Source organism: Argiope bruennichi, chromosome 3 (genome assembly GCF_947563725.1).
Source record: "Argiope bruennichi chromosome 3, qqArgBrue1.1, whole genome shotgun sequence".
Lineage (NCBI taxonomy): Eukaryota > Metazoa > Arthropoda > Arachnida > Araneae > Araneidae > Argiope > Argiope bruennichi.
In genome coordinates this window covers 141885667-141913063 of record NC_079153.1, presented here as the reverse complement: position 1 = coordinate 141913063, position 27397 = coordinate 141885667, and the positions used below count along the sequence as shown (strand labels likewise).

Below are 27397 nucleotides of genomic sequence, written 5' to 3'. Positions count from 1 at the left end.
CTTCCCAAATTCATCGAATTTTCTATTCAATTCTGAAGAAATTTTAGATTTAGACAGTGATGTTCAAGCGATGAAATTGTAGCAAAATTAATTCCAGATGATCAAAGTAATGAGGAAAAGGCAGCTTTTGCTTCCAAAACGAAACTCAATGTTCTCTTGAGAATGGTGTATCATTAAAATGTTTGTTCCAGCTGTACCATACATTTTGACATACATTTGACCTAATTAAATCGGTTGAAATATATGTGCATGCAAATGCCATTGCATAAAAAAGATGTATATTTTTCTGTAATTATCTTATAAAATAAACATGTTTATTTTCCTATTTTTTTATTTATATTGTTTATATATCATTAATAAAATTTTCCTTTTTAAATTTTTATAAAGAGCTTAAAAAGTATAATTTTATATGTTCAAATTGTATATAATAATATTTTATCTAGCTCATTATAATATAGACAGATTTTACTGTAATATAGTAAATGTGTAATGTTACTCTTTTTTTTTTTTTTTTCATACTCGGCCATTAAAATGGTATTTTGTAGAAATCCCGCATACAAAAAGAAGAAAATGTATAAAGCTAAATATTTAATATTCTATTGTTAAAAAAAAGCTTGAAATATTTTGTCAAATTAAGTCAACAAAATTTCAATGTCCTAAATTTTACAGAATCGTATATTTTTTTTTAAAACTTGTTTATTCATAAGTCTCATTGGTCAGGATTCCTTCCAGCATTTTCAGAGAAATATTTGTTTGGAGGGTCAAATATAAAATGCAACACATTTTCATTTCACACACTTTAAGATTACATAGATATTAACTAAATATAATTTATTTTGCAGTAAAAAATTCAGATTGGTTTTACATTTGATTGAACAATAGTTGTATATTTTTCTGTATACTTTGCACAAGCATACATAATTCCTCCAAACATATTAATAACAATACCAAATATATTTATAACATTAAATTTGATGCCACCAAAAGTGAAAAAACCTATTGTAGTTTGAAGAATACTTTTTAATACACCAACCAAACTAGTAGTTAAAGCTGAGTTACTTGCTGTGCACAAAAAAAGTGAATAATTTAACAGGACACCAATCACAACTTGAATTGTAAAATATGCAATGAATCCTAAATCTAAGAGAAAGGGAAAAAGTATAAGTATTCTATAAAAAATAAAATTAGTTTATTCAATACGTTTAAAACATTTATTTTTATGGGACTATTTGTTTTTTTAAACAAGTGTTAAAGCTTGTAAGTTTAACAATTCACTTGAATTATCAAATCATTATATATATATATATATATATGTTACAGTGAAAACCCGAAATCAGTCAAAACGCGAATTCACTAGGGAAAACGCGTTTTAACTGACAGCGCTAGGGAAAACCCGAATTACAGCGCTAAGGAGAACGGATTTTCTCTAGTTATTTATGGTTTTGTCGAGTAAATTCCGTACGAATTTAGATTTCTTGTTTGTGAAATTTTCAAAACAAAGTGAAGTTGTCCAATTTTATTCTGGTTGGAACGTGTTTGTGCTGGTTGATTTATTTACGATGAGTGTAGAAATTGTTAATGCTTTTTGCGCTAAAAAGTGGAAAAATAGATTTCTTGAACAGTTACAATTGTTACAGAAAAAACAGAATAATTTTAATGTGATTACACGTGGTGAAAACAACACTCTTTTAACTGAGGTCGAAGAAGCAAAATCTGCCTTTAGCATGACTTCTGTTCAGTATTGCAGATTAAAAAGGTTTGACAGTCTTGAAATCAGTGGAATAAAAAAGTTGATTTCTTCAAATGAGCCCATCAAATTACAAATTGAAGAAATTTTTGATGTCATCGAAAATGCACATGCGCCCATAGGACATGGTGGTAGAGAAAAACTTAAAAAGGAAACTTCAAGAAAATATGCTAACATAACCCCTGAGATGATACAATTTTTTATTATCAATGTGTGAAACATGTCAAAAAAAGAAAAAAATATGAAAAGGAAAGATTTGGTTTCTAAACCTATCATTCACTCAGAAATGAATAGTCGCTGCCAAATGGATTTGATTGACATGCAATCTCAAACAGATAATGAATTTAAGTTTATTATGGTTTACCAGGATCATTTAATAAAATTTGTGTAACTACTACCGCTTCAGAGCGGTAGAGGTTACATTGAAGTCTTGAAATCTTTTTAATATTTGGGGCTCCTTGCATACTGTAATCTGATAATGGAAGAGAGTTTGTAAATTCAGATATTGAGCAGGTTAGGTACGTATTGTCCAGAATTGACGATTGTTCATGGGAAACCTCGTCACAGCCAGTCGCCAACCAAGATGTAGAAAATATTTTGGAGTCATGGACGAAGGATAATCGAACTAAAAGTGGTCCAATGGGTTTCGTTTTATCCAATTCATGAAAAACAGAGCTCTACATTCAGGAATTAAACAATCACCGTATAAAAATATGTTTGGGATTGAACCAAGAGGTGGAATGACAACCTCAACTTTGCCATCAAATATTATAAAAACTATCGAAGACGAAGATAAACTTCAGAAAATTTTCGAGAATACGAATGCAGAAGAACAAGAAACTGAACAAGCACAATCAGGGGAGCATATGCTTGCTAATAAGTCGACCAATATTTTTCTAATTAGAGAGCAATCCAAAGAAAATTTAATAAAGCAAGCCAGACAAATAAAAAAGATCCTTATACAACACATTCTGAGGTTGATATTGGAGGTAAGGTTGTTCCAATTCCAGATACTGATAGGACGAAAGCTGATTTGCGAAATCTCATCTGTCTAATGCTCGAAAAAAATAAGGATGGTCTGTACAAAATTGGTTCAAAAGATGGAGTTCTAAACAAACTGTATTCGAGGTAAAAAGTGGTATTTAAACTTAATTAGTTTAGTATTTATTCAATAAATATAATTTATTCAATTTATATTAACCTTAAATTATTTTATAAATATTTATAGTAGTAGATTTTATCTATTCAGGTTGCAAGTTTGATATAAAAGTTTAACATCCTGGTTTTTAGATCTGAATTCGATGTATTGCAGCAAATTTTCTTGACTAAAAAACAAGTGCTGAATCAGGAAATATGTCTGAGAACAGCAGGAAGAAAAAGAGCTATAGGAATTGGGCAAGGAAGGGTTCGTCCACTGTTCTTGTAAAAAACACTGTTTTTCAAAGAGATGTTTATGTATAAAAAATGATTCCCTTTGCAATTCTAAGTGTCACAGTAGCTTGCCTTGTCGAAATAAATAATATGTAATAACGGTACTGCTTTAAACAATATCCAAATAAAGTATTTTTTTTTTCTTCAGTTATAGGATTTTCCTCCAAATACTGTTTTACTAAGTATAATTTAATATAAAAATTTTGGATAGATGCAAATAATTTTGTCTAGCAAATCAGTCAAAACACGAATAAAACGGTTATCTCCAGCTCTGTTATTGAGAAATCTTTCCTTGTTAATTCGGGTTCTTCCTGGCGCTGCCAGTTAGAACGCGTTCTCCCTAGCGCTGTCAGTTAAAATGCGTTTTCCCTAGTTAATTCACGTTTTGACTGATTTCGGGTTTTCACTGTAACATATATATATATATAAAAGCTGCTCAAAACTCAAAAGTATTAACTTCTATTATATATATATATATATATATATATATATATATATATATATATATATATATATATATATATAACATCATTTGTTTTGCTGAGCAATACTGAGTTACTTAGTTATAATATGCAAAATGTTATTAAAATCAAAAAATTAGGATAGTTCACTCAAATATTTTTTCATTGCACTTTACAGTGTTTCACATAAACCATTAATTTCTGAGTGATAACTTGCTCAGTTACAGTTTGCTATTCTGCAAACAAAACAGCATTATTATTTTTTAAGATGGAAGATGCATATCAGGCTTCCAAGGCTTTAAAAATATATCACAAAATCGATTTTTCAGTGGAGAATCTCCAGTTTCACAGTAGGACCTTGAGCTGCTCACAGGTATTTTTAGAATTTATCCCCATTTTCTTATCTCAGAAAATAGATGTCCAGCCTCTGAAGTTCGAAAGGCATGCTCATATTTCCAGAGCCGGCCTTCTCTTCAAAGGGGCCTGGGTGCAAGAAGTTATTTGGGGCTCAAATTTTTTGTAAAGCAAAGAAAAAAAAATACAAATCTGAACATATATTATTAATGCATATTTATTTAATGAGTGCTTTTTTTTCTTCTTTTTTGCTAATACATCAATTACTTCAGAAAAACAACAATTTTTTTGCAATTTCTTTTTCGATGCTTAATACATCTAGTGCATTTAAGTATTCTGAATATATGCTTGACCGAAGATAATTCTTTATTAATTTTAATTTGCTGAAAGAGCGCTCAGCACTTGCTGTAGTAACTGGCAATGTAAAGAAAAGTTTTAACGCAATTAATACATATAGAAATAACTCATTATAATTAGTATTTAGTATGCATTGCAATATGTCTTGTTTATTATTTACATCTCTTTCATTCAAAATCAAATGCCGTAACAAACAAATTTTTTGGATTAGGTTTTCATCTACATCTGTGTTATAAAACTTTACAAAGTTTTTGGAACATTTCTCTAATTCATATTTTGTGTCTTGTGACAATGCATGACGACAGCTACGCAAACACCTTAAATAATCTCTCCGTTAGCATAAATTTCAATTTTTCTGGCATATTTGTTGTTTCTAAGTTTTTAAGACTGAAATCACGTATAAAGCTTAAGGGATAAATGTAGGAAGAAGGTATATAAATTATTTATATCATCATTTTTCAAAATATTGTTTTTTCATGTATAAAACAGATTTTTAATTAAAGATGAGTTTAACAGAAAATGAAAAAAGCTAGCAAATACTAATTCTATTTAATACATTTCATATTATTAAATCTTAAAAAAATGAATGATTGCATTTCACTTTCCAGGTTTTGAGCATTATTTGTGCCATTTGAAGCTTCAATTCAGTTTCTGGTTACTTTTTATAGTAAGACACAGTAATTAAAGGTTCGGTAAGACATAAGATTAATGTCCAATTACTTGCAAAATATGACAAAATCCTGCCAACTTTCTGTAAAATCGTCAACAGTCAATGAAATAAGAATGGGTTGGCGGTGTGCCTAGACAGGACTTATAATAGTTAAAAATATAGTTTATACATAATAGTTTAAGTATAGTTTTTATAGTTTACACTTATAATAGTTAAAAAAAATCCGAACTCCATATTTTTACGAATAGTACGTTTTAGATCTCCCAGAATCTGAGAAACTTATTTTTTTAAATAAAATCGCGCCTATGGGTAAACACAATTATTCAAATGCGTTTTCAGTTTGATGGATGAAATTTTCTATATGGTCTCTACTTCAGATTTGTAAATTTCTGTCAAATTTTGAACAAAGTGCATTCAGAGGAAATTTGTCAATTCGGTGGTACGAAAGTAATTTAACACGATATCAACAAAACGAAGAACGCTAAATGAGTAATATTTGATGCACAGACTTAACATCTGATGATGTCCTGTCCGCGTTACAACGGAAAGAGGGGTGCCGTAGCTTCTGAAGGTAAAGACCCCTCAGCACCCGAAAGCAGAAGTCTGACTTTCAGTTCATATGAAGATGACACTCACACACGCGCTTGCACAACCCATTTTTACAGGGGGACTCTTTCACACACCTCACAGATAAAACACAAGGGGAAGAACAACCATGCCCGAAACAGGACTCGAACCCGGAAAGCCCAGATCACGGGAAGACGAGCTACCCCTAGGCAGGATGCCGGCGATTTAACATCTAAAGTATTTCAAATTTGGATTGATCGTCTGTCGATCTGCTTATTCACAACCTGTAAGCGTAGTAACAGCGACTTAATCTAATAATTGATCATAAAAATAGTTTCGTATGGAATTTTGAGTTTAATTTGGTTGATAAATGAGCATCCAAAATGCATATTCGGTTTTCTTCATTATTCTACGAAGCACTAAACGCTCATGTAAGGGATTTTGAAAATTGGTGCTTCTTGAATTGATGTTTTTTTCTGCATTAGTTTCGCGTGAATTTTATCTTTCATCATATTTTTATGCTTTTCTTCCACTTTCCGCTTCCTTTGTTTAACTAATTACTACACTAATATGAGTTGGCAATTTACCTCAAATACAGCACAGGGCAGAAACTTATTTGTTAACATATTAAGTAAAAATGAAATTTGTTCTCAAATTTTAGCACATTTTTTACAAATTTTAATCAATTTCAATCTCAATCGATAGTATTCGTTTTAAATCTCTCATTAAAAATCTGCACTCATGTCCATAAATTAAGGATAATGCAAGTTTAGGAAAAGAAACAAAACAAATGTGACTTATTTGTAAAGCCTATTTATTAAACAAAAGGTAAAGAGCAAAAAAGATGCTATGTTTGATATCATTAATAAAAATTGCGATTTTTTGCTCCCTGGAGCAAATTACAAAAATAAAAACCTATTTACAAAAACTAATATTACACGGTTGGTATGATAGTTAATACATAGTATGTCTCCCAGTCGATGCAATACAGTCCGTACAACACCTAGGCATGCTGAGTATCAAATTATCGATCTGATCTTGGGGAATATTACACCACTCATCAAGCAATGCTCTCCGAAGTTCCGGTAGACATGTAGGAGGTGATTGACGAGCTTCAACTCGTCTGCCAAGAATGTCCCACACATGCTCTACTGGATTCAGGCCCGGTGAGAATGCTGCCCAGTCCATACGGGTGATATCCTCCGATCGAAGGCATTCGTTTACGATTTTTGCACGGTAAGGACGGGCATTGTCACCCATAAACACGAATTCTGCGTACATGGCGCCTCGAAACAAACGTACATGTTGTTCCAGAATGACGTCCCGATAGATTTGGCCTGTCATGGTTCCAATTTGAACATGCAGGTCAGTTCTGGAACATAGAACAATTCCTCCCCAAACGAGCAATCCTGCACCACCATCACGGTGTCGTTCAAAGATGCTCTCTTGGTGGTAACGGGTACCTGGCGTTTTCCATATGGAAGTCCGGCAGGAATCAGACTGCAAGCTAAACCTGGACTCGTCGCAAAACATCACACAAGCCCACTGTTGCGGTGTTCACAATGCATGCTATCTACTCCAGACTAACCGTAGACGACAGTGAGTTGCAAGTAAGTGGAACACATCTGACAGGCCTACGAGCAATATTAGACCACTCTGCCCTAAGCGTCTGTACACTGTCTGCCTTGAAACTGTCGTACCAGTGGCTGAAGACAGCTGACGAGACAGGTCTGATGTTGTGCTCCGTCTGTTTCTTTTGGAAGTAACTACCAAATGCCGGTCCTCATTCGGCGTTGTAACTCGGGGGCGACCTGTGCTGTAACGTCTACTCACATTATCATCATCTTGGAATCGTTGCCAAAGCCTGGATATGACACTCTGGGCGATTCCGAGTTCCTCGGATACTTCCAGCTGGGTACGCCCACATTCCAGACGGCCGATAACTCTACCCCGTAAAAAATCATCCAAATGCATCCTTTGTGTCATAATTATGCGGTTATTGCACTGAAAGGCTTATAAAGCGCTTACGAACAATTTTATTTCTTTGCCTGTATTCCTTATACATCACTCTCTTACATTCTCGTCATTGTGACGTACTATCAGTGTCATCTGGTGGCTTCCTGCAATTTGTATATGATTTTTGAAGATGTGTGTAGTCATTTTACGGGCAATATATGTATTTTAGAATTCGATTTCCGCATGACTCTGAATTATCCTTAATTTATGGACATGAATTCATTATTATTCGAAAAAATATATAAATTAAAACCCACATAATTTAATTAAATATTTAAACTCCCCTCTTTGCCCCCTCTAATATTCTATGCTTGATTATTAGATTTATTCCATTGTTAACTTAGTAAAAATCATTGATTATATTTCAATTGTTATTGGATGCAGAAGGTTTCAACAATCATTCTTCTTATTGTTGTTAGCAGAAATATTACTGTTTAATGTAAAATAAACACACAAAATACAAACTATATAATAGATGAAACAATGAATCCACCTTCTGCTGCTGTGTTAAGAATCATTTCTCTATCTGCAACTGATCATTGTGTGACTTTTTTTTTTTTTTTTGATGAGGTATGCTTGGTGCGTTTTGTGAACATTTCAATGAGGTTACGGCCATCATTGGATGGATCGTTCTAAGGACGATCTGGGAAATGTTGAAAAATTACATGTTCCCTCACTAACCCTCAATCGCAGATCTGTTTTTCGATCCCGATTTCTATCAAGATGTTGATACACCATCTGATCTACTTGCGACTAGAGTAGAATCCGTCCCAGTGGTTCGCTTATACATGGTATTTAAGATTTACCAAGCTTTAGAACTTCCAGCGAATTATTTGGGGCCCTAATTTTTTGTAAAGCAAAGAAAAAAAAATACAAATCTGAACATATATTATTAATGCATATTTATTTAATGAGTGCTTTTTTTTTGCTATTACATCAATTACTTCAGAAAAACAACAATTTTTTGCAATTTCTTTTCCGATGCTTAATACAGCAAGTGCATTTAAGCATTCTAAATACATGCTTGACAGAAAATAATTCTTTATTAATTTTAATTCGCTGAAAGAGCGCTCAGCACTTGCTGTAGTAACTGACAACGTAAAGAAAAGTTTTAACATAGTACATTTAGAAATAATTCATTATAATTATAATTTAATATGCATTGCAATATATCTTGTGCGTTATTTACATCTCTTTCATTCAAAATAAAATCCCGTAACAAACAAATTTCTTGGATTAGGTTTTCATCTATATCTGTGTTATAAAACTTTACAAAGTTTTTAACACAGATATGTGTTAAAAACTTTGCCTTTCTCTAATTCATATTCTTCTAAAGTTGTTATATCGGTGATTAATTTGAAATCAGAAATAATATTTGGTATACTTTTAAACACATTTTCTATTTGTACAATAACAGTATCAATTAGTGTAAAAAAAAAAAAAAAAAAAAAAACATCTAAATTCCTCTACCGTTTTTATTTATTTTTATTTAATAACTTCGGAACATAATCTTTTCCTTTTTCGAATTCGTTTTTCAGGAAAATATTCAAATTATGTGCGGGTACTTTTGCTTCGTCGAAAAATGTGTTAAAGTTTGTTCATAAATTTTTGATTTCAGTTTTAATTTTATTGATTAAATTGAAAGCCGATACAAGAACAATTGTTTCTGCTTGAAATAGTTTATTGATAGTGTTAATTTTGGAAAATATTGCAAACAACACTATTAAACATAAAATAAATGACATTTCTTGTACCTAATAAACGTTTAGCTTCGAATGTCGCTTTATTATCATTACTTATATCATTTAAACATCAATAAATTCTTCTAGGGCATTACAAGTTTGTTTCAAACTGTATATATATGTATATATACTGTTTTAACCGCATCTGTTTTGGCTTCCCAACGAGTGTCGCATAATGGTTTGAGAATAATGTTTAAATGCTTTTGTAGATTTTCCCATTTTTTTGTAGATGCAGAAAATAAGCATCAGAAACGTTGCAATAACTGAAAAAAATATGCAATACATACTCCTGGAAGCGGCATCACAAATTAATAAATTAAAAGAGTATGATAGGCCAGGCATACACATAAATTGCATGAGGGTTTAGAGCAATTATTCTAGATTATAGACCTTTCTATTTCCCTTTCATGCTATCGCTGTCATATGCTTGCCCTCTATAAATCATGAGATCTAAATCAAGCTCACTTAATATTTTCCAATAGAGCTTTTGCTGGTCCTTCTCCAGCTACAGCAGTTACCCTACTACTTTAATAAACCCTACTCTGAGTCTTTTATACTTAATCTTTTTTCTTCAAAATTTACATACCTAATAAAGACTGGTTTATTTTTTATGGGAAATATCAGAAATAGAATCCATTTGGATACTATAATACGTAGCTGCATTTGCATTGTCTTTAATTTTGTTAAGGACTTCATTTCCTAATGCAGAGATAATTTGTTCTTTTGAACTATGTTCTAAATGATGCACAATTCTATTTTTCAAATTTATTATTTTGTTTATATGATCCGCTAGCACAGGATCGTATTTACTTAATAATCCGCTCTGTCTTAACATATCTGAATGGGATCTCCTTATTCATAAATGAACTCCCTTTCCCTTCCTCCGTTTGTAGGTATCACTGCGATCGTTGCCCAATAACAGCGTAAGTCGAAGTTCAGCCAGCCACGTGGAAACAAGCGTAGACTTTCAGTATGTGTAAACGTTATTATTATTCAGAACATTTTAATTCTTAATGACTGTGGGGGCCTCGGTGTATAGCACCCGCCGGACCACCCCGATGGCCGGCCCTGAGTAGGGGATGCAGAAAATGCATTTAATTTTCAGTTAGTTAGTTTAATTATATTAATGTCCCGTTTTAAAGCAACACAAGGGCTATTTTGGGACGGACCTCGTAATTTTGAATCTCAGTTCAGATGACGAAGACGACACCTGAGCTGGCACCCCCGCCCTCTCCACACCAGTGGTAGGATGTTTGGCCGTGACGGTTTAACGTGCACCAGACCAGCTTGCACGACGGTTCTTCGGTGGAATCGGGTTTAGAACCTAAAGCCCTCCGGTTCCGAAGGCGAGACCTTACAACCAGGCCACCGCGGTCTAAAATGCATAAAATGGAACAAAAGAAAGGCCTAACAAAGAAATATGAAAACGCGCTAATTTTATTCATTCATCAAGATGTGATAATCTTGCGTTTCGGAAACGACCGTTTATCGGACTTATAAAAAAATATTAATATTTCTTTCTTTCTTTTCTTTTTTTAAATATTATTTTGAGAAGATGAGATATATTGAAGAAAATTATATCTGTATAACATATCAGACAACAAATTTTAATATAATGTGTTTAGTATTATTTTATTCAGAAGAGTTTTACTTATCAAGGAAAGCTTTTTAAAAATACACAGGATTATCAATAAATAAAAGGAGGACAACATTAGCCAAAGCGAAAAATTAGCATTATGATACTTTGAAAATCCCGTAATTTTACAAATGATTTGCATTATTTCCCAATATTCGGAAAATTAAAACATACCCAAGCAAAAAAAAAAAAAAAAAAAAAAAAAAAAGCAATACTTCCGATATTTTCTAATTCAATTAAAATTTCCCCGAGATGGAAAAATAAATTAATTCTTGTGTCAAACATTTATTTACAATAAATTAACCCTACATTATAACCCTATTAGCACAAAATGCTTAACAACATTGTTACGATATCTTCGCGATATTAGCTGGTATTTAGAATATCCTGGAGAAAGTGCACAATATTTTGTGCTAATAAGGAATGCTATTCAATATTTTATATATAATTTAAAATAATTTTGGGCATTATCAACATGAAATTCAAATGTTCGCAACTCATAATACGATCCACTTTACGTTCGAAAAAGAAATTAGCTGGACTGGTTTCTTGAAATTCACACTCGTATACTTTTAAAAAAAGCGTAGTCCACCACCTCCTCCCTAAATACCACAAGTGTTCAGTCCTGCACATATGTGCTTTGAAAAATGTGTGAGACCGAATATGTTTGTGCTTTGTGAAAATGAATATGCATTTTGGGCACGTTTTTTTCGACGGAATGAAACCAAAATGCGACACACGCGACCACAATAAAAAGATCATAACCCATCTAAATTGTTGTGTTTTATAACGTTTGCATGCGAACGAAGAGTTTACAAACTGATAGGCGTCGAATCCCTAGATGAATTTGAGTGAAAATGTGATATTTATCTACCCGTTCAACTTAATAACGTCTGGTAAGTCAGCATACCAGATGTTATCCATCTAACTCATTATATTTTGTAATTATCGTATTCACCAATTCTCAAATAGACAGACTTCCTTTTAATGAATTTTGTACAGAATTTGATAGAAATCTATATATTTGGTGTAGAGACCACATGCAAAATTTCATCCATCTAGCTTAAAGTGAGTTAGAGGTCACATGTTCACAGGCAGATCCATATAATTCCAAAATATGCTTTTCAGACTCAGGGAATTCATGAAGACGTTTTTCGAATTTAGAGATGAAGATTTGTTTGACAGTAACAACACTTTTTCTTTATACGCACATGAAAAAGTTTTTTAAAAATAAGCCCATTAAAGCTGAAAATTATAGCATTCATATGAGCTGTGCCTCCGTTATGTTGCATTTTCTTTAGAAAGAACAAGCAAAACTATTTTCGTTAATTATACCGTTCTTATGTATTTCGTAACTTGACGTTCTAAAAAAAAGTTTTTTGGAAATTATTATCTAAAAATAAATTAATTACGGTGATTCATTTTCTTTCTTCTCCATTGCCAATCCGAATGTTAATACAACTAACTTTATTGTTTCTAAATCATTCTGATTAAGAACACGAATGCTAATTCCATCCTCACTCGCGATTGGATCGAAATACAATGAATCAATAACAATATCCTGGTAATATACATTATGTAAGAAATCACGATGTATATTTATAAAAACAAGATAAAGTGCATAACATAAAATATAAGAACGTAATGAAGAAAGTGGTTTCAAAACAGTCAGCAGAAGCAGAGCAGTTGTATTTCAGAACTGAAAGCACCAACGCTGACGATTCTACACAAGAAAATTCAGGTACATATCTCGCTGCCAGGAGTGTGCGCAGAAACGCCAATGGCCTCCGTTTTCGATTTCAATAAATGACTGCCACTTGTTGCCAATGATGTTCCATTCTATTCAGACTAATTACGCTAATTGTCAACTAAGATAATACTTATAAAAATCTTTTAAAAAACCAGTTTTAAAATAAATTTTCAGATATCTTAGAATTACTTGATCATTCCCCGTTTTTCGGTCGGCTGACCACCCAATAAGGGAACCTTTAAAAAATATCTGGAAGAAACTGGTATGATTTGCAGAAAGAACCAGTGTACTTTGCTAAGGATCCTCATGGAGAAAAGTTGGGGATGACTTGGGCAGGAATAAATTCACCAGTACTAGAGTTTATTTCAAATGCTTAGACACATATGTATCAAAGTATGCAAGAAATCTTTATATAACTATTTACACAAACATATATGATTTTTCCATAAAAAAATGTGTGTATAAGTCCATTTTAGGTAAAGCTTGGCACCAGAAAAAAAAATATTTGGACTGGTCCAAACAGAATTGAATCTAATTGAAAATTTCTGAAAGTCACTGATAAGCACCTTTTATCCAGTGAAAAGTAATATGATATGAAGAATGCCATTTATGATATTTAATTTAGATATAAATTAAGCAAATGTATTTCTATCGTCTCTTTCACTGTAAGAATCACCATGATAATTTTTTGTCCAAGTGCAATTTCACATTTAAATAAGATATGAGGTTTAGTAAAAATTTTGTATTCTTTTGCTTTTTCTTTGCTATATATCATAATTTATGTATTTTTTCATTAAGACCAAAATTATATTATTAATTTTTTTTGTCCCTCTATTTGCTTTAATTTTTAAGTTATTTAAATAAAATATTATTATATTAACTTTTAAAGTTTGATTCCAACATGATAGCTCTTTTTGATGAAAAGCAAGGAAAAAAAAAAAAAAAAACTGTTGATTAATTTGAGTGAATGATTAAATAGATGGTCATGCAACTTTGTCATAACTTATTTTTCAGCCTATAATAATTTAATCGAAATTACCAACTACATAATGTAGATTCATTACATACAGAAGAGGAACTCAATCCTGTTTCCAGATTGAACTTTGTTCAGATTCTCTTTCATTTGTACATTAAAGTTAACAATAATTTATTTAGCGATTAACATTACTTCTTTAAATAGATTTCGTTTGCAAAACATTTCTTTTTTCGGTTCATCCTTTAATTTTCATTATTATAGGACTGTTTATTTGAACACTTATGTATTTCTTTATGTTACAGATCTTTTTTTTTTCTTTCAACAAAAGTAACGAATTTAGAATGCCATTGATAATATTTATATTAGCTTCAAAAAGTTTATTAATTCGCGGTGGGTTCAAGAAAGCGCATATTTCCTCAAAACTTAGAAACGAGTAATTGTATTGAATGTTTAAATAATATACAAAATTCCTTATTAAATATTTTACTAAGTTAATATATTTTATGTAAAATAAAATAATTCTGTATTACCTGAAAAGCTTTCAGATTGCAAGACTTCTTGAGTTTCATAAAAGAGACTAGCAAAGATAAATAATGGAACAGTGTTATAGCCAGTTACATATAAAACAAGTAAAGCTGACATTTCTTCTAAGCTCTTTTGTGCTAGAGTTAAGTAAATACCTTGTGCCACAACACTTAAAGCTCCATATGAATAAGCTCTTATGTCAAGCTCTATATCACCCAAACCTATAAAAATATAATGAGTAATTTTTTTATTTAATTGATTTATTAAACAAGAGTTTAAAATATATAATGTTTACACATTTGGAGTGTTTATTCCTTACAATTTAGTGAATTCTTTTTTAACATTCCTTTTCTTTAAATAGCAGATTGCTCTGGAATTTTACTCCTTCTTTTTCAATTTAATAAATTTAATGTAAAAAAATTCACTTCGAAAAAAGTGTTTCACAGAAGAAAAGCTGATACTATAATTTCTTACAACTTAGGCTATGATAGTCTTGAGGAAAAACATAAGCTTCATGGATGGAATGTGAGGAAATAAAAAGACCATTCCATTCAAGATCTGCAGTTTAAAAAGTCTGGAGTATGATAAATCTGTTGAAGATTAAATATTCTGCTGATGTGGTATGGCAGTTTGAGGACAGCTGCTGTCTCAAATCAAGCCTTACTATTTGCGGGGCATTTTAGGATCCTCATGAAATTTCCAGTCGGGATGCGAATGAAAATAAAACCCTAAGAATATTTCTTAATCAAGACACCAGTAGGTGGAGTAAGAATTCAATGATCAGTAAGTGAGAATTTATAAGAAGTTGAACACATAAATTTTTTCCCTTCTTCAAAAGAGACATGAATCAATGAAGAAAATTTAATATATTTTAATATAAATTATCAAGGTAAGTAACGAAATTTTATCTTGAAAAAAAAAGTACTTTTAGAGAAAAAATAATAATTTATATTAGTATAGTGGTTTCCATTGCAGAATTATGTGTTAAGATGAAATGCATGAAGTTCTGAAAAAAATATCCAGTTTTATATAAAAATAAACATAGAATATCATCAGTAATTACTAAATATTCTTTACCAACATTTAAATTATTTTTTTCATAAGGTTTTTATGAAAAATCTTACTAAAGCACTTTTATTGCTACAATTATCTGTAATACACACACACACACGCATCCCCTCACACAGTATCTATCAATAAGTAATTGGACACCTGTAATAAAAGAGAAAGACAAACACAATTTATTCATATTCAGTAGTTGGTAAATCCTCTACTTGAGGAAATTACAGCCTTAACCCTCAGGAGCATACTTTCCACAAGTGTTTGACTGATGGATAGTGGTATTTTCTTCCACTCAGCTTGGAGAAGACATATAACTTCTTTCACAGATTTTGGACAGTTGCTGCACCCCTTAATTCGGCGATCCAATTTGTCTCAGTTTCCCTATAGGATTCAAGTCTGGACTCTGGGGAGACCAGTACAGTTGGTTTACTCCATTATCATCATACCAATTCATGGTGGAACTCACAATATGATAAGTGGCATTGTCATCTTGGAAATATCAATGATCCAACCCGTAAAACCGTCACAGCGACGGAAACACATTGTTGTTTAGAATAGTGGAGTAGGAGTCGGTATTGAATTTACTATGAATTGGGATAAAGGTCTCAATCCATATCATGAGAAACATCCCCATACCATAATTCCACCTCCACTAAACTTAACTGCAGGTAAAATGCATTCTTGCAGAAAGCACTCTTCATGCATAAGCCAAACCCAAACTCTGCCATCTGACTGGTAGAGATTGAACCTTGATTTATCACTTCAGAAAACCTGTTTCATCTATGTCCAATTTCGATATGTTTTGCACCACCTCAACCGAGCAACATAAATGGAATTTGCAATCAAAAGTTTATGGGTGGCAACACGACTGTGGAAACCAAAGCCAATATGCTTCTTTGAGGATGATATTTATCGAAATAACAGTCCGGGATGTTTGCGGGAACTCCTGGAGTATGTGGGCCATTGGTTTGATGCGCTTTTTCCAAATTTCTCTGGACAGCATTCATCGGTCTCTATCTCTTAGTTTCGTGGATCCCCCGGGCTGAAGCACATTCCAACAATCACCACTGATCTTCTACTTCTTAGTCACAACAAACGCCGCTGTGAATTTTGGAATATTTAATTCACTAGATATATCCCTTACGGATCGGCTATTTCTATGATATCCGGCAATTACTCCATTCTCGGAGTCAGAACAGTTTTGAATTTCATAGAATCTTTCATGCAACTAATGCTTATTCTGTTTCTTACACGATATTTAAGTGCAGAAGGTGTAATATAGATCAGGGCCTCAGATATCCTCATTTGCATGGGTGTCCAAATACTTATTGGTAGATAGTGCATATAACCATCACACTGCCATTTCATTAACATTTCTATTTCTTGAAAGAAAGAAAAAATGTTAAGAACATAAGTAAACAAATATAAGATTTAAAAATCATGAACATTTTATTAACTATATAAAAAGATTATTTTTTCTTTCTTTTTTTTACAAATTTCATAACCTAACAGTTTCAACTGTTCAGTTTTCTTACAAACTAAATGATTTCAGCAACGAGCTGCTTGCCCACAATGTATATATTTAAGATAATAGATAAAACAAATTACCATTCTTCCAGCCGTAGCAATGATTTTATCAATTTTTAATCCATATGAGAGCTAATGACACTTGATGATGCATCTAAGTGAATTTCCAACTCTCAACCATAGCCTATCATTGAGAAAAATCCAAAAAATGTTATTTTCCTATACATTCTCTACAGAGAATAATTTTGGCAGAGTGCGCAGCCATACTCATTAAATATCTAATATACAGATTTTTGTTAATTTTACTTTTATCTGAAAGATTATGACTCCTAGATATGTCATAAAAGGTTATCTGTTCCTTTCACTTCTATTTTTTGAAAATATATTGCAAAATAAAAATTACACAGTGCTCTCAGTCTCAAAAAAGGGACCACGTTCATGGTTTTGTCCGTAATGAAAAGTTCGTAGCATGTTCAGCAAATCTATTAGCTTTGTATTCAATTAGCAATTTCTCTTCTAAAGATATATTTCTTTCTGTACAGAGATAAAAAAAATCAGATTAAAAGTTCCTTCTCTTTATGTCATTGATAACAATTTCTTTAACCTTCTTCTCCACCCCCAAACAGCCGTTCAATGTATTTATTCATTTCTGAAAGTTAAATTTTGCTAGGAATAATCATTTTCCTAGCAAATTGTTTTAAAGCCTAATTTACTAGAATCGAATGCATAAAAATATTTAAACAATTCCCTAATAATAATGTTGAAATATAATAAAGAATAATCAAAGTAACAATGAGCTGAAGTTCTGTTAGAAATAAACTCTTGTAATTGTTTAGGAATATATAAAATAATCCCTAAAATGAGACATTTTACCTCAACCTTGATAAGCAAACGGAGATTAAGAAAAAGTCAAATCAATGAAAGAAATATATTTTCTCTATATTAACAGCATTCCTCTAAACTAAGGAAATTTTTTTAATATGGACCTCTGGACTCTAACATTCCACCAATGTACCACATTTTCCCTTGAAAACTCAGATATTGTTAAGAAAATATAATCATATCATCAGAAAAAGCTGGCATATGATTTTTTTTTTATTTTCAGAAAAAAAATAGGTACATGGGAAAAAAAAAACACTTTTAAGGTTTTTATATAAGGACATTAAAAACGAGCAATTATTAAAAACTTTTAGTGGCACTACAGATCTTGATTATACATTAAAGCATGAACAATTTAAAATGATTCTGCTTTTTTTTAATGAAGTGTATTTTTTATGAATATAATTTGTTATGGATTTACATTTCTTTTTTAAACATTAAAGACAAAAACTATTTCCTACCTGCTAAAATGCATCCACTTGAAATGAGAATAACAGCTAAAATTATTTTTTTACTAGGCAGTTCTTTCTTTAGGAGCACAATAGATAGTAACAGTGTCACTATTGGTGCACATCTTTTTATAGCTACATATATTGGTATCGACATACCACTGAGAGCATGCAATGCAGTGATGGAATGTAAGGCATAAAACATTGATGGCCAAAGAAATGATTTACCTGAAAATACTTAAATTAATATGATAAATATGAAATTTTGTATTATAATAATCTGATATGAAAGTCCAAATATTTCTGGAAAATTTTACAGTAACTAGATATGAGAATTAAAAGAATAAAATTTTGATTTAAATGCAACTATAGATACATTTCTTATATATGTAATGATATTTTAAACTCTTAATTTCAATTTTATTAATTTCCAAGGTTTAATCTTAATTTAGCCCATAGTAACTTCATTCTAAATTATTCTCTTATTTCCTGATCCAATTCCACTGTTTCTACTTAATTAATTCAAGAGAAGCTTTGTAAAAATGCTTACATTTGCACTTTCACACGCTCCGCGTGACGGGATTGAAAAATGTCCAGTAAGCATATTCTTTTTAAAAGATCCCTGTGTCTCCCTTACTTGTGATTGACAGGCGTCAGAAATACCTATTAAAACTATGAAAAAGTATATTTTCTATCAATATCTCATGTTATATAAGACAAGGGATAATTTATTTCTTGCTTCTTCCCCACTTCTGCTTTTGTGTCGCACAGAGAGCGGACGTGCCTTGTCCGCGCCTTCTTGTAAATAAATCATGCCTGCATCCCGCGAGAGAATAAAACGAACTTAAAGATACAAAGTCTCTTCCCTACTTGTCGCACCTGCATTCTGCTTCACAGAAAATACAGCTTACATATTATTTAGTCGACAAAGATAGTTTCCTGTGCAAAATTTTCAAGAGAATTAGAATTAAACCCGCTGGTGAGGTTTCGTCGTTGCATTGCGTTTCCGCAGCTCGCCGTGCTCCAAAGATGGTTCCATACTACCTCTGTCTCCCGCGACGCTGAAAGTCCACGCAGCCGATGCAATAAATATCCTCTGTCGTCCATATTTCAGGGTCCGGTCCAGTTCCCGTTGAATTACCCTGCTGCTCATCTCCACTCCTTCCGTAAAGTGTGACCTCATCTGACATTCCTGTTCTGCTGTTCAATACCTTTATATTTGTGCTGCTTATCTTCAAGAAGTTCTTAGTGTACCATGATTCATCCAGCTTCTTAAAATATTACTTGTGTTTTACATTATTACTACAATAGAATAATCGTCTACTTTACTCACCAGTGGTCTCCAGAGTCAAACTGAATCAACCAGATTTCAAAATATCACTTGTGCTTTACATTATCACCAAAATATACTGCTCATCTTCCGTTTACTCTTCAGTAGTCTACTGTGCCAGTCCAGTGCTCAAAATTGCCTTTTGTGATTAATTAAAAAAGTGAATAGTGTTTTAAAAAAAAGTATCCATCAACTGACTCATCGAGTGAAAGTCAAGATTTATATTCTGTACTTTTGTTTTTATTTTAAATTGAAATTTCCAATTATAGTACAATTGCAAATGATATTTTCATATTATTTTTTAAAATGTTATGATGTTTTTAATTTTTTTCATATCTATTATTTAAAATTTATTCATAATATTATAATTTGTTGAATTTGAAATTTGTTTACATGTTATTAAAATCAAGAAAGATGATTTCCCCAAATAAATTTCATTTAATTAAATTTATCTAACTTCAAGGTTTTTAAATTAAAGAATGAATAAATTAATTAAAAAAATGACAAATGATATCAGAGAAATTTAGTGAGTACCTCAGAGGAAATGTGTTACACATCTGATTGTAATTAAACTATATTCTGGTATTTATTGCGTCCGATTGCTTTTTATTTTAATATGCATACAGACCTTGTGAATGAAAAAAAATAACAGACAAGATTTTTATATACTTCATAATGGCACATGATAATTAGAATAATGAAGTAAATGCCTCAGGGGAAATTGTTACACCTCTGACAATCATTAAGCTACCCTCTATCATCACTGTGTCAAAATACATGTTTATAAATACAAATATACGTATTTATTTTTCAGTTATCCAAATATTTTGTTTATATTATTATTTCCCAAATATTTTATCATAAGAGTATTTTGAATCATGTGTTTGCTACATTAATTCACAAGTGTTTTGTTCGAAATCTTTGAATCTTGCATTTATTAATTTTAGTTCCAAGTTTTTCATTTGATATTTTTGAATTTTGCAATTATTATTATCATTTCCAAATGATTTATTGGAAATACCTGAATGTTACATTCATTTATATTTCCCAAAGTTTTATATGAAACCATTCAATTTTACAAGTATTATTTTCATGTCCACGTTTTTTACATGAAGTTTTGAATCTTCTATTTATATTTACAGCTAAAATAATTTATTTAAATTATAATTATACAGATGTTTCATTTGGGTGAAATCATATCAATGTTGATGTTTTATTTAATAATTTAATATTTTATTTCTAATTTAATAATCTTGTAGAGTCAGACTTTCTAGAATTTAAGAATAATATAAGCAAGTCTACCATAGAATTTCTTCATCAAATTAAGTTTATTAATTGAGTTTAATAAGTGTAACTAAGTAAATAAGTGTTTGCACAATATCCTTTAATTTTTAATATTTTGTTATTACTCTTGATTATTAAGATTTTCATATAATATTTTCACAAATATAATTATTGGCCTTTTTGTGCTTCTAATGTAATATGATGAATGGGATTTCTGTATTGATGTAAAGGTAAGAGAAACTTAGGTGTCGCTTTCAATATACATTTAAATATTAACCTCTTGCCCAGACATCACTGTAGGGTATGGTAGTGTGTCAAAGGGCCCTGATGCACTTCCACGTATTGCGGTGTGTGTGTGTGGGGGGGGGGGAGGGAGGATTGTAATGATATTTTAAACTCTTAATTTCAATTTAATTAATTTCCAAGATTTTATTTTAATTTAACCCGTAGTAACTTCATTCTAAAATATTCTTTTATTTCCTGATCCGATTCCACTATTTCTATTTAATTAATTCAAGAGAAACTTTGTAAAAATCCTTACATTTCCACTTTCACATGACTGGATAGAAAAATGTCCAGTAAGCACATTCTTTTTAAAAGATCCCTGTGTTCCCCTTACTTGTGATTGACATGCGTCAGAAATCCCTATCAGAATCTTAATAATATATTAGCACTATGAAAAAATATTTTTAGTATGAATATCTCATGTTATATAAGACGAGGGATAATTTATTTATTCTTTCTTCCCCACTTTTGCTTTTGTGCCGCCCAGAGAGTGGACATGCCTTGTCCGCACCTTCTTGTAAATAAATCATGCCTGCCTCCCGCAAGAGAATAAAATGAACTTAAGATACAAAGTCTCTTCACTGCTTGTTGCACCTGCATTCTGTTTCACAAAAAATAATGCTTACATATATAAGATATTGAAATATTCATATATTAATTATTTCAGATAAAAACTTTTTTGAAATATTATACTTTAAGCAATAAAAGATTTTTATTCCAATATCTTCATAGGAATACCACAAAAATCAGATATTATTATTGAAATGATGATTTTTTAAGTCCTTTTGAATCATATAATTGCATAGGAATAAGAACTTTAACTCCATTCTTTTTAGAGGAGCTCTATCAATAATGCATTCTTACACTTTCAACAAAAGAAAATAGCCAATTCTTTTTATCCCTGGTGTTTTTTTTAAATATATCTATAATATTATGCATGTTTCATAACTAGGTATTCATAACTAATAATCAGACAAAAACTACAAGGAGTTTGACAATGGAAATTTATACATATATCTATATATATCATGTTGTAATTATTTGTTTTGAAGTATCATTTTTATTTTGATGCCATAAATTATTATTATTATTTGCATTGAAAATATATGAGACAAGTGCATATCTTACTCTGAGGTTAATTTAAAAGTGACAACTTAATCTATCAGTCCACTTCACAGATAATATGTTAAAAATATTTATAACATATTCGTCTATTAGAATAAATTATGAAAGAAGAATGTTTATAGCAAAATTGTTTAAATGGAGAATTTTTATAATCAAAACAGTTTATACTATTTTGCAGTAAAACTGTTTTCAGGAATTTAAGAATCCTATTAGTAACTGCATAATTTTTTTCAAATATCCATTAAATAATTTATCACAAGAAATACATTCTGAAAATACTTTTAAATAATGTATATAAAAATACTGTTTATAATTTCTTGGTGAAATATATTACAATATTAAAAATTAATATTCTGCTTTTCAGGTTTTAATTCAAAAATCACTTTTACACACATTATAGAAGTTAAGATAACAATTTTTTTTCCGACTTCACTAATAAGTGCCTTCCACAAATAAAAATAAAATAATTAAATGATAAAGTATTCTAAAAATATAATGTGGTCATTATAAATGTAAAAATTTCAAAACTTAGCACATTGGGAAACAAGTGAAAAATTAAATGTAGAATTTCAGCTTTCAAATATGAAATGTCAAGTTAAATAAAAGTATGCAAAAATCAAAGCATATTAATTTCATTAGTTATGTTACTATTGAAATATATGCATTTTGTTTAGCATATGCTATTATTTACATAATTTTTAAATTTAATAAAATGTAAAAAAAGAAAAAGAAAATCAGTATACTTCCTGTACGTACCCAATTTTAAAGAATATCTTGGGATGTAAAATGCACTGTTCATTCGAAGGAATTCTATGAAGATAATACAAAACATCATTTGACAAGTCATAATAAGAAAGGGGAAATCAAATTTATAACTAGTCATGACAAGTTTATTTATGAAGGCCATTGAAGTCGAACAAATTCCATAAAGCAATGCTGAACTGATACTCTGCATTATTTCCTGAATTAAAAAGAAAATATGGATTTTAGTTTAGGTGAGTTAGTTTGTAAGAAATAAATTTCATCAATTTATAAAATTGAAATAATTTAGAAAGCTTCACTTTTAAATAAACTTTTTAGTGAATGTTTAATTTTACTAAATAAATAAAATAAAAAATACTGATCATAATTCATTAACCTTTCAACCTTTTACTTACATTTGGACTAACACATGCAGTTCAGTCACAAGTGTGTATGAAAAGTGCATTTCAGACTTTAATGAGATTTTTAACAAAAGCGAAGAAAGTGCATCACCTCATTTTCCTAGTATTTGCAGCTCTAATCCCTTCCTTCTAACCATCCATGAAGGCATATGGAGTTACAATTACAGATCTTGAAAAACGTAAAACTTTTTTAATAAAAAAAAGAAGTGATGGGTAAAACATACCTATGCCTATTCTTAAAAGTAAAATAAACACATTGAAAACATAAATCAGCATACTTTTGCAACTTTTAAAATCATTGCAAACATTTATGCCTCATCATTCATAATTTAACGCAAGTTCAGTTCCGTATCAAATTTCATAAAATAATACCTTATTGCTTTTTGATCCATGCTCTTTCCCCTCATGAGAAACATAGTTTCCAATGGATTGCTTCATTCTGGAATTTTAATGCAAATAACAACAATGTATATCGCCATTCAATATTTCCCTTTAAAAAGTAGGCAAAAATCATGCTTACTTTAATATATATATATATATAATTTCTTGGGTTGCAATGTAGATTATTGTTTTGCGTATGTAATTGAAAATATAATGCAGCTATTTACAGTAAATCATTACTCAGCAAAGCTGGTGCATTTTCGTTTCTTCCATTGTTTATCGGGAGGGAGAAAGTTCTTTACAAACATAGAATGAAATCACTCTTTTACTCAATGATTGGCAATCAATTATGTTGTGGGAGGAGACAGCAGTTAAGTTATCAAACCATCGAAATGATTAGTTTTCTCAACACTATCAGGTTGATGTCTCCTGAGTAGTATTTTGGTTATGTAATCGAAGGTGAACGAATATCCGGATCCGACTAGTCGGAATGGCATGGAGATCAGTCTATTTGTGCAATGAGGACGGAACGAATATCAATGTTCCGTTCTTTCCTCGGACCTATGTGTTTACACAAAGCATGTGAGCTTTACTCATGTTCAGAAAAATAGTGAAACTCGTCAAAATTCGCTCAACTACTAAGGCGCATAACGAGAAAAACACATTGTAAAAAAGTGACTAGCTTAACGAGCGTTTTTCCCATCGTGCTGATATATAAATGAAAAGAGCTAGTTGCTTGTTTGTTGTCAAAACAAGTATACGTAACATCAGTCACATGACTTAGATGAAATCTGGGAGTAAGAATACCTTTTTTGGCGCAATATCGCAAATCTTGGCATACTCAAAAACAGCCGCGCGACATTTTGCTTCCCGGCATCGGGTCCGGTCGGTTTTTATTTCCGGTTAAATTTCCTAAACAGTTTATACTATACTATATCATTCGTTCTTTGAAAACTAAGCAAACTGGTTTCGAAAATAATGTTTTCTTTTTTTCATTAGAAGCCGAGTTTGTTGATTTAAATTATGTTTAGTTTTTTACATTGTTTTTGTGCATTAATTAAAAGTGATTATTTTTCTTAAGTAAACATTTTATTTCTTTTCTTTACCTAAAAACATCTTTTAATTTTACATTACATGTTCAAATACTTTAATCATTATCTCATACATATAAAAAAAACTAAACTTTTATATAAGCAGATTTTACAATCTGCTTATATAAAAGTGACCTAAGCCTTTTTTTTGAATATTTAAAAAAATGCATTTGTATTTATAATTAATTTTCTTTCTAAAAATTAAATTATAATCCAAGAATTAGGAGAATAAATATTTATGTTTGGATGAAAAATGAAAAAGATATTAATTAAAACTGATAAATTATTTTGGAATAATTTAGAAAGAAAAAAAAACAATAGTCCAGAATTGAACCCAGGTATTTTGAATGCTACGCCAGTGCCCTAACCACTAAACTACTGGTTCGTGTAACACATTGTTAGTATATAAGCTAATTTGAAAGTTTTAAGGTTGGCTATTGAGTCTTAATATTTTCAAGAATAAACTTTCTAATATACTACTATTATACAAAATCTCATCTCGAACTCAATTTTAAACCTCGTGCTTTCCCCTTGTTAATGTCAGTTTTAAATATTTCGCTTCTGGTTTATAGTTTTGCCGGTAACTTTGCTTCTAACTACCGCAGAAATAAAATTAAATCATTTTTGGAATCTTAAATGTGTTGATTTAATACAAAAAATAAAGAAATTCGAAATTTTTACGAAATGGTGATTTTAGGGTATGATATATCGCAAGTTATAAATAAATGTTAACATTCAGACAAAATTTTTATCTGTAAAGATAGCATTTCTTTCTTTAATAGTTTCTTATTTTTAGAATATCTACTAGTTTCTTTTTAGATCTTAGAGTGAGTGAGGTTTTATGGCGCAAAAACCAATTTTGGTTATGCTGCGCCAAACATATGGTATATATCAAGCACGAATGGTGGATTAAAACTCTTATAATTGGATTTATAAAAATGGTTAAATGATTCAAACTTGATTCATCTCTAAAACTAGGTACAATGAAAGATTAACAAATATTATTAATCAGAAATACGCGATAAAAATAATCAAGGAATGGTAAAAGATTGTGACATATGTAATGTTTTCTTGACAAATGCCAATGTTGTTTGCAACAGTTAAAATCCAAATACAAAAATCAATGTTAGCTTTTTTTCTTGTATCGATGCTTGGTGTATTTCTTTTTAAAAACTGGGTAAAAGCGTGGATTAATGATTGTCCGACTGGTTGATGGCTAATGTCTATAGTCATTTATCATGTCTTCGTCAATGGTTTCTTCGGGATCATAATCAACGAAATCATCCGATTCTGCATTATCAGGACGTAAATTATCAGTTAACATGGATTCTCTCAATGGATTGGTTGAACATGGTAATTCGGTTGTATCTTGAACAACTGTGTTTGAATCTCTAAATTCAGAAACAAAAACTTTTTCATTAGAATCAATGCTGTTATATTGCTTGGTTTTTTTTCTTCTTTGAAGGCCGGGTGACATTACAAATTTTGTCATCAGTAAGAGTTCAAACAGAGATTTTAGATGCACCGAACAGGCCTGTAATACTTAAATCTGTTTGTACAAATTTTTCAGCTGTATCAAAGGATTTTCTTTGCTGCACTATGGTTGCAACTGATGGAACAGATGGTGGCAGACACAGTTTTTTTGCTTCTGCATACGAAATATTTATTAATGATTTCAGTTTCTGAATTTTTTTTCCTTGTTGCCATGTAGGACAAACCTTTGAACTTGATTCATGCGGCTGCTCACAATTCGCAAATTTCCGCTCTGAATAACAGTCAGTAGAAGAATGCCCAACTCATGCATATCTAGAGCACACAAAATTTCCGCGACAGGCAGCTTTTGAATGTCCAAACCGCTGACATTTATAACATCTAATCGGGTTGAGGATAAAAGGTCGTACACGACAGTACAAGTAACCAGTTTTAACTGATTTGGGTAGTTCAGTTTTATTGAAGGTTAAGATTATTCTATTAGTTGGTTGTAATTCAGAACCTTTCTTCATAAAAATTCGGCGAACATAAATAACGCAATGATCAGCAAATCCTTCTAAAATATCCGATTCTGAAGTGTTGAACAATTCAGGCTCAGAGATAACACCTCGAACAGAATTTAGAATTTTGTGGGGTGTTACAGATATTGGAATGTCTAGTAATGTTTTTGCAATAAGAAAAGATTTTGTTTGCGTCGAAGACAAAGTTTCAATCAAGAAATCACCCGATTTAAATTTTTTTAATTGATTTTGATTCTCCACCAATGCTTATAATACCTTTGTAGATTGTAAAAGGTGAAGGAGAAGAAATGTTTCTCGATTTATCAATGGACAGAATTAAAAATCTTACGAATGTACTAAGACAATGTATGTTGCCACTTTCCAGATTAGAATTTCCAATACCAGAAAATTTTTGAAAAGACCCCATGCATAGAAATGACAAAATTCGGGCCCTGACGGCACCGCCCACCACAGAACGTAACAAGGGAAGGCAGCCACCGGCTCTGGACATCCCTAGTCTCTGCACTTACCTTGATGCTAGTCAATGCCTATACCCTCAGAGTCACATCCAGGAACGTTGACCACCTTTAATGCCATG

At 31.0% G+C, this 27397-nt stretch overlaps 1 protein-coding gene across 11 annotated transcripts; it reads right to left on the bottom strand.

Annotated features, from left to right (window-relative positions):
- Positions 1-814: 814 nt before the first annotated feature.
- Positions 815-24456, bottom strand: LOC129962669 (uncharacterized). Of its 11 annotated transcripts, XM_056076566.1 has the most exons (7): positions 23857-24455; positions 23709-23775; positions 23331-23505; positions 22930-23134; positions 18162-18386; positions 14238-14453; positions 815-1140 (listed from the first exon to the last, which is right to left on the bottom strand). In XM_056076566.1, exons 4-7 carry the CDS (start codon positions 23126-23128, stop codon positions 851-853), a joined length of 930 nt encoding a protein of 309 aa, XP_055932541.1. In that variant the 5' UTR covers positions 23129-23134; positions 23331-23505; positions 23709-23775; positions 23857-24455; the 3' UTR covers positions 815-850. The 11 variants fall into 11 exon arrangements, with proteins under 11 accessions (XP_055932541.1, XP_055932546.1, XP_055932539.1 ...); XM_056076571.1 differs by lacking the exon at positions 23331-23505 and having other exon boundaries at positions 14238-14284; positions 14388-14453; positions 23709-24456; XM_056076564.1 differs by lacking the exon at positions 23331-23505 and having other exon boundaries at positions 23857-24456.
- Between the last annotated feature and the right edge of the window lie 2941 nt (positions 24457-27397).

Bases quoted from the DNA above. Each gene is read 5' to 3' on its own strand.
- LOC129962669 (XM_056076563.1), bottom strand. From the start codon at position 23,774: ATGAAGCAATCCATTGGAAACTATGTTTCTCATGAGGGGAAAGAGCAT. The intron at 23,135-23,708 runs GTATTATTTTAT...TTTTTAATTCAG, and splicing joins ATGGATCAAAAAGCAATAAG to GAAATAATGCAGAGTATCAG. The intron at 14,454-18,161 runs GTAGGAAATAGT...ATATTTTTATAG, and splicing joins AAGTGGATGCATTTTAGCAG to GTTTGGGTGATATAGAGCTT.